This window comes from Poecilia latipinna, unplaced genomic scaffold (genome assembly GCF_001443285.1).
Source record: "Poecilia latipinna isolate Pla-1442-1.1 unplaced genomic scaffold, P_latipinna-1.0 Scaffold152, whole genome shotgun sequence".
Taxonomy (NCBI): Eukaryota; Metazoa; Chordata; class Actinopteri; order Cyprinodontiformes; family Poeciliidae; genus Poecilia; species Poecilia latipinna.
In genome coordinates, this window is record NW_015112768.1 from 230,128 (window position 1) to 238,969 (window position 8,842).

General features: G+C 42.2%; 1 protein-coding gene across 4 annotated transcripts in view; it reads right to left on the bottom strand.

The window, feature by feature from the left end:
- LOC106945594 (transmembrane protein C15orf27-like) overlaps positions 1-8,842 on the bottom strand; it is a 52,070-nt gene continuing 43,228 nt past the window's right edge. For all 4 annotated transcript variants that reach the window (XM_015029381.1, XM_015029379.1, XM_015029380.1 and 1 more), the window contains 4 exons: positions 6,395-6,510; positions 5,600-5,789; positions 2,195-2,257; positions 1-1,648 (listed from right to left, as the gene is read on the bottom strand). In XM_015029381.1, the coding sequence (XP_014884867.1) occupies positions 1,014-1,648; positions 2,195-2,257; positions 5,600-5,789; positions 6,395-6,510 (1,004 nt within the window). In that variant the 3' untranslated portion in view covers positions 1-1,013. The remainder of the gene's footprint in view (positions 1,649-2,194; positions 2,258-5,599; positions 5,790-6,394; positions 6,511-8,842) is intronic.

Genomic DNA, 8,842 nt, shown 5'->3' on the forward strand with positions numbered 1-8,842 from the left:
TAAGGAAATAAGAACTTTTATTTTTGTTGCTGTTTTCCTTCAAAGAACAACACCTGCAATTGGCAACAACTTTGTTTGTATCAAGGTTACAAAAGTGTCAGTAAACGTTAAAGTGCAAAGAATTTGATCGCCATTTCTGGCACGTCTCGTTTAAAGGTTCATGCTACAAGCACTCTGGTCTAGTTTCGCGTGAAGAGACCGTTCAGGTGACTTTTAGTTTCGTCCCCCCCCCCTCGCTAAGATTTCTGCGAAGACAAAAAATGCCAACGAGACAGCTTTCATTCCTGGTCCATCGGTTCAAAAATCAAACAAATGGAAAGCAAAAAGTCAAAGGCAAAAACAATTGGCTGTTTGAAAATCCATCCTGTCTTGCATACCCTGTAACTGTTTGAACAGACAACAGCTTGAGCAACATTTACAATTAATAGTACAAACAAAAGAAGGCAAAAAAAAAGTAAAAGAAAAAATAGAAAACATTTGTTCAACTGCTTGAAATGTTTTTTTGTTTTGTTTTGTTTTTTTTGTTCGTTCAGTATAGGCTTGAGTGACCCTTTGCTGGTTTTAATTCTTGTGAAGTTCAGTGCATTTCTGACCTCTGCAAAGTGAGAATTCCTGATAACGAATGTGTCCAAGAACACATTAGATTCCCTGTGACCAGGATATTTTAGGCTCTGTTGTGCTATACCTGGGTACATTTATTTATTTTTTTTTAATTCAAAAATCTTTAAAAGGAAACTGATGAGACTGAGTAGACTTATAAAGGGCCTTGACGGAAAACTCTCATTTTGTTTTTTGTTTTTTTTTATTTTGAAGGAACATCAGAGTTAGCTGGAAGCCGCAACTCAAGCTTAGTTTGAATAGGCTTGGCTTTAACAAGCAAAAGATAAAACCCATTTTTTGACTCTTATGCGGCTCCTCAAGAGGATCGACCTGTCAGAAAAGGTTAGATGTGTGCCAAACAGGATGGCAGTAAAAAGTAAACGAAAAGCTTCTGTTTTCTGTGTAAATGTAGCTTAAGTGTCCGGCATGTGCCCCAGAGGTGAGTCGGCCGGGCCCAGCAGTCTGTACTTCTCCTCCAGGGACGGCTCAGTGGTGCTGCCCTGCAGGTGGATCAGTGGCTTGGTCTGCAGCAGGACGCACCCTCTGCCCCGGCCTCGCCTCTCCTCCTGGTTCCTGCGGTTGAACAGGTTTACTCTGTTGTCCAGCTCGGGGCTGCCGTTTTCCGAGCCGGTGGGGCTGGGAAGCTTAAGGTTGATGGGGTCCACCGCCAGGCCCTTCTGAGCGAGGCAAGAGTCTTCTGAGAGGGAGGAGAGCAGCTCCTGCACCACGGCGCTGGGGTCCCTGCAGGGGTCCTGGCCTGAGAAGGAAGCGGGGCAGCATCGATGCGAGCTCAGGCCGGCGTCCGGCGCCGCGCTGCTGCTGCAGTCTGTCAGCGACGAACCCGGGGTGTGGCTGCTCAGGCTGGGAGGCCGGACCGTCAGGCTGCCGCTGGACTGTGATATGCTGGTGGAAGCGTCGCTCACAGCGCTGCCGACCCGCTGCATGGCGAGCTTCGGATTGGACTGAATGGAGTTGGTGCTGTTAGGAAGGTGGACGTCAATGGCTGCCGTGGTGATGACCCGGGCCCCTGCGCCGGACGCTCCAGCATCTTCATAAGGATTTAGAGAAAAAAAAAAAAAAAAAGATGAAGAAATTATTATATTTAAAAATAATTGAACCAGTTCATTTTAAAACTTTATAAAGTGCATCACAATCTGCTGGATTTCCTTAGATGGAAACTTTTTAACCCATTTTGAATAACTAATTGAGCACACTGTACTAACCTGATAAATCGGACCAATTGGAATGTATATGTGATTGAATTGAAAAGATGTTTTTTGTAAAGTGCCTTGAGACGACGTTGTTGTGAATTAGCGCTGTATAAATAAACTGAACTGAATTGAAACCCTGAACTTTGCTTCTCTCTTTTTTTTGTCTTTCATCTGCAAAGCAGTAAAACATATTTTATTTAGCAAACTTCATTAATGTAGCACCTTTCACAGATCTAAATCCACACAGTGCTTTACAATGTCTGAGAGAGATGCAGAACTGTTCAAACACATAAAACGCAAACTGAGATTTTCACTAAACATTTTGAAGAGAAGACAGGGTGCTGCATGAGAACTAATATATGTCTTCTGTAATAGTCACTTACCGCTGCTGGCCTCGCTGTAGTATTGGCTAATGTAGTTGTTCATGTCATCGCGCACCACTGCATCTGAGTTAAAGAAATGGACATTGAGAAACAAATGACTTTATTACGATCTTATAGCGGCATTGATTCGTTCTTCCCTCCTTCACAGCTTCCTACTGGACCAGAATAACACAACCACTCAATGGGAGTAAAATATGACTTAAAGATATTTTCACTCACACATTCCCAGCACTTACCAGATGTAGTTTTATGCACGGTAGTTCTAAAAACTGTTAGTATCTCTGTGGCGCACAGTGAACTGTAATCTTGGTGTAACATTACAAACTTATGCAAAGCATTAAACATTTAGGTTTTTGATCATTTTCACAGTTTTCCGTCAACGCGCCGGGTCTATTTCAGTAATCACAGCACAAACAAGTGCAAGTGGCGTTTATATCTTATGTTTACAACACAATATTGACAGGCAGGATTGTGCCCCAGGCCACAGATGCTTTATAGACAGGCGGTCAGGATCATGCACATGCTGCTGCTAGGTACATTAGCTGCACCTTAGTGCGCCATGAATAAACTGGGACACGTTGGGGTGGGGTAGGGGCTGGGAGACCAGAAGCTCTTTGTTCAAGCGCTGATCCCTCCAGCCTAGCTGGCCTCTGCATGCATGGCAAACGGCTGCCATCCGCTGTGCTCTTCTGCTCGCTTGATTGGTCTTGAGCTCACTGTCCGCTGGCTGAGTGCGAAGCCAGAGTACCCTGAGTGCTAGCCGCTGTCCCCCGGGACATGCAGCAGACTCTGATGGATAGTTTCATTTATTTTTCTGTCTAAAATATTAATCCCTGAGCCACCCCTGGAGAGGAAGCATTGCAGTCACTAAAACAAGACTGAGACAATCACTCTGCAATTAATAAAGCATGAGAGATAGAGAGAGAGAAAAAAGAATGAGCTATCCGACATACATAAAAAGGTTTTCCTCTTCTGTCTGTGACACTCAGCTTACCAGGCTGTCATACGATGGTGGCACCAGAGAACTGGCAGTGCCAGGTCTGCTGAGTTTAAGTCTAAACAGTGAATTTCAATGTTAAGGCAATTGTTCTGTAAAGGTAAAGAAAAGGGACAGATGCTGCAGCCAGAAAAGGGACACCTTTTATTAGTCCATAGAAGTTTATATGTAAGCTTGTTTAAAACACCAATAGTTGTATTATTGTGTATTTTGTAGGGCTTTGTCATACAGATCCAAGCACATCCCTCTAAAAAAAATAATATCATTAAGAGCTCCGCTTATTTCAGAAATCAAATTCCAAAAGTGTAACTCGTGAAGATTAAGTGCACACAGAGTGATTGTTTTCTGTGGTTTTTTTCTGCAAACCCCAAAGTAAATTAATTTCTAAGCACTTTTTTTCTGTTCAATTTCATTTTTATCAGTCGTCGTCTGCAGTTCGCACCTGGTGAATCTTCCTCAAACTCCTTTGGCGTGCTTGTTTTTGGAGAAAATAATTGATTCAATTCAGCTTCTGTTTAACTCTCTTTATTTAAACAGCTACAACTACTGAGGCAAAAATGACCAAGCAAACCAGATCTAGTTGAAATACATAAGTGCATAGTAAATCCAATCTGACAGAGTCAAAGTTATCAGAGATAAAGTCTTGAAATATGTGTGCAGAGTAGACTATATCAGTTTAATTTCTGTAAATTTCCCATTGATGATATTCTGATTAATTGAGGTGTTTTTGTGTGCAGTTGTCTCCCTTTGCTAAGGAGTGCACCTGTGGGAAACTACAAATTAAATTAACGTAATTAGTTCACATATCCTAATTTAACGAGCCACTGACTGTTGTTATTTCATGTCTCAAGGGCATTTCTTATTCCAGTGAGATGTTAAACAGTGCGGTCATGATGTAACAATGACCATTACCACAAAAGGAAATTTGTTACTAAACTGTGTCGAAATCAACATGGTTTTCCCCTGTGGGAGCCGCTGATTTGGTGAGATTCCCTGGTATTTTGGTGCCGCCCTGCAGGTCAAACAGGCTGAGCTGTTGAGGAATACAAATGAATTTAACTGGATTTGAGTTCATCTGACTTGACTTTAGCCTCCGTGACCTCAGTGTTTGTCCCAGTGACCATGTTTCTGCAAAAAGCCTCGCTTGTTTCTCTCAGCCAGATTTCCCACTATGCCCTCGGGGTAAAATTGTGGTCACCGTGGAGCCTCCTTCAGCGCCTGTCGTGGTTTGCAGGTGGGGGGTGCTGCTGCTGACGGGAGCCCACTTGCTAAAAAACAAGGCCCAATGCGCAGAGCACTCTGTACCTGAACTGGCCCGAGCGATGTGTCCTGGCTCGGCTCGGCTTGGCTCGGCCGGTCATAATGGGTCAGTGAGACAGATGGTTAGGGCGTGACTAAGCCCCGGCAGTGTGACAACAATGTTGGAGAGCATGCTTGTTTTTTTCCACAAGTATTCTCTGGATCCTAAAAGCTTTTTTGCCCTCACATTAATCCCAGAGTGCCTGCAGTCTGATGGCGGTTGTGTGTAAGCATGAAGGGGCTAAGAGTTTGGCCTCCAAGCTGCTCCAGGGCTACTGCTCCAGATTAACTGTACACAACTCAGGCACCCCGTTCACCCGATGTTACCTCATTACAGCCTTTTTGTTTCACATATTTATGTACGTACTTTATGCTGCAGCTGTCTGATGGGTCTGTCTTTATTTTCTCATAAGCAAAAACTGTACCTGGTTTGGTATGTGTTGAAATTGGTGTAAGATCTTCCCAGTCTGGTTTCAATGATGCATAAAACTTTTATAAAAAAATATGTTGTTTTTACATATTTGTTAAAACTGTCACCATATCACGACAATGTAAAATGAGACAAATAATCTGTGAAAAAAAATCGAACTCCCACTGCCTTCTCCCAGCTGCTATTGCTGTCTGAAAACATGCACCACTTTTGGCCAAAAACAACCAATCATAGCCAGGAGGAGGGTCTTAGTGCTGTTAATTAAGCTTGTTAACGTGCTGCTAAATGTGCTAATGGCTGGGAAACAACTTACCAGTAAAGAAAAAAATGTTTATCTGTTGTCACCAGTGACCATGCTAACTAGCTTGAGCATTCATGGGGTTGTGAAGTAGATGTAGCGCAGCAGAGGCTGTGAGTGTGATTAACATCACTGAGACCCTCTTCTTCGCTCTGATTAGTTGTTTTTAGTGGGAATTGTGCATTTTTGTAGTCTGAAATAGCAGCACTGGGAGGAGGAAGAAGAGCTTTGTTTTTTTTTTTTTCACAGATTATCTGTTTCATGCCATACTGTTACAACAAAGAGACAGTTTTAATAATTATGGGGAAAAAACACATATTTTTGTAAAAGGTACGTTCACCTTTGACTCAGACCTTACATGCGTAGCTTCCAGAGTCGAACCTGTATTAGTGTGTGGCTCCCTGGGGTTTCTCTGCCCGCCCTCGTCATCGGAAGGGGTCAAGCCTTCCACGACCTGGAAGCTCCTGCCCTGTTTGCCCCACGCGTGGTGGATCTGCATAGCTGCTTCGCGCTCTGCTGTGAGGTCCAGGTCCTGCTGAGCCAGATGTGCCCGCAGCTGTCGGATCTCAAACTGGAATTGATACAAGATGTGCAAGGATGACTATAAAGTGAGAAAGAGGAAGGTTTAGAATAAGATTTGGAGCATTTTTGAACAAACGGAGAATCATGAGGGAGCTGACAGGAATAGAAAACATTAAGAAAAAGAAAACAAAGAGATAAAAAGTAAGGGAGGAAAGAGAGAAGACGAGGAAAAAAGCTTACTGAGAATGAAAATACTTAACCATACAGACAGATTTAGATCGCTAGAAATGACATCAGCAATATGACATCAGCCTTTTGTTAAAGTCCGATCAAAAACCCAAATATGTGCAAAATTACATTGCTCTTTGGAATGCACACAAGCTTTTAAATGACATTTGTGATTGTCTTTATTTACCAGCACAGCTTATCTGTTTGGTTTCAGCTCTGAGAGACGGAGATGAAATCTACCACCAGCCTCAACTTAATTGTGAGTTACTGCTGCCCTCTGGTGGTGGGCAAAATATTGCAGAAAGTAAAGCAGAATCAACCTCAAAGACAGTTTCTGAGATCATATGTACATGCAGACCTCTACATTTGTGCACAAGTGTCAAAATAACTGCCTCTGAGGGTTTTGTTTTCTGGACATGGACTTACAGCCTGCTCCTGACAGATCTGAGTGAGACGCTCCAGCTGCTCTTCCCTCACAGCCTTCGTCTTCTCACACTGCTGGATCTCCAGTTCCATCTCAACTTTGACTTGCAGGACATACGCTAAAAATGGAGGCGGAGGACAGGAAAACCGTAAATATGAAAAGAATTTAAATAGCCTAACATGCGGGGACTGGTTTTTGATTTAGAGGCATCAGTTACTTTTCCATAAAAAGTCCCGTATCTTATCAAGACTAATTAAAGGTCAGACGTCAGTGTGGCTGGACAATTAGCCCTTCACTCCCAAGATGTCCATCATCACATAGACTACCACCAGGGTTTAATAGTAACATTATAACCTCACTGAATGAATAAACGAGGGTGCTAAAAAAGAAAAGAGCTTCTCATTTGCCCTGCCATAGAGTTTATTTTAAGCTTAGATACATTTTAAGTTCACTCTTATAAAGAAAGTATTATAAGTGACAAGAGTCACAAAAATACATATGGACATATGTTTGCCAACAGTTTCATGTTTGATGCAAATAAATCAGGCTCAGCTTTCTGTTTGAACTGATTCGTATTTCTGGAATGGTTTGATGTGTAAAAAGAAATCTGCAAAATAAAACTAAAAGATGTGGATTTTGTCAGTCAAATGTGGGCTCATTCTAAGCCATATCAGCCCATTTTAAGCTTTATGTTTGTGTCTGATTCTAGTCAAAATTTAATTATAACCACTAGTTTCAATTTACTTAATTGAAATTTTATGCAAGACTTAAACAATGTATGAAAAAGGAGGAAAATAATCATTGTTTTTTGTTTTTTTGACAAATAAAGTTTGTAAACTTTGAAGTGTAGCAGGCATATTTTAAAAAGCTCTCTTTAGTCTAACACCACTGAGAAAAATCAGATGTGACCAAATACCTTCTGAAATCATCCAGTTGGTGAACAGAGTTCATCTGTGTGTGAAGTTGTTGTTGACAAAATGTGAAAAAGATCAAGGAGTAGCGATAGCTATGAAAGGCAAAAAGTATAAACTCATACCTTAAATATACCTGTTTATTTATGGGGTGATTCTGAATGGTAATCTGCCAAAACAAACTTGAGGAGAATAAATTTGGACACCTGTTGGCGTCCCAGTTGCCAGACAAACTATTCCACACCTTCCTGTTTTCACAGTTGCAACTTAGCCGCACGACATCAGACGTGGCAACGTTATATATTCTGACTCGAAAACGTCAGAATAAACGTTAAACCCAGCAACTTACAATTGAACTCAGGTCTTTTTAATCTGCTGGTTCCTGCTTTTCAAGCATGAAAATGAGCCGTTGCTTTTCTTTTTCAAAGTAAAGCAAAGCAAAGCAAAGCTTCACAGCCAACACCACATGCTTCTTCATGCCTATTTATAGTCAAGTTGGCACGCTCGCATAACAAAAGGAGGAGACGTCACCAGGGGTCAGTTCAGGCAGACTTCAAACAGGCACAGAATCTCAAGCAGAAGCTTGCTGTCTGGCCACAAAATGTGACACATATTTCTGCAGACGCATGCGTCAGAGTCAGCCGCGTGTTTATGCTGCGTTTCTGTTTGTGTGAGCGACTGTGCGCGTGTGTGCGAATCTCGGCAGCGATGGCAGCTTCTTGTGCAGCAGACACTTGCGAGTGTAATTCACACCACAGAGGATTCTCGTAAAAGTCAAAGAGGCCAACACATTGTCCTGCTCCGCTCTGTTAACTCGCCTCATTGGGTGTTTGACTGGATGCACAAGCCACTGAAAAATACGCAAAAATCACAGACACCTGTCTGAAAACGTAAAGCAAAGACCTATTCACATTTGGTAGCATAGAGCTTGTTTATAAAAAAGACCCAGTACATGTTAAATATAATAATATTGCCTTTGTCAACATTATTTTAATGATGTGATTTTACTTTTACGGTCAGACGTGTAAATAGGAGAGACAGTCTAGGCTGCAACCCTCAACCGTTAAGATATGTAACCTCACCAAGAGAAGGAGATTCTGGATACAAGCAGCTGAACTGAGATGCTAAATGCCCTAAAGTCAGGATGAGGAACTCATCCAAGGGAGACTTTTGGATGAGCTGAGAAGTTAGCTACAAAGTCAGCTGAGATTTTCCACTTTTCAGTAAAAACACTACTTTGTTCTGGGCGTTTTTAGACACGCATCCTCTTCTATTTTAAGCGGGTGATATTTCCCATCTGACACAGCTAATAAATCCCAGTTTTCCAGCCGCACAGAAGTGAGTAACAGCTCGTCCCTCTGCATTTCCATTATCATCAGACTGCTGTCGCCTAATATGTCAAGCTACTCACTCTGACAGGAAAGACAGACCACCTGATGTATATTTAGTAGCTTGAGCGTTTTTGTGGATTTATGCGATTATAGCACTCGCTATCCAGAGGCTTTCCCCCTTAGGGACATAACAGCTAAACAGATAGCC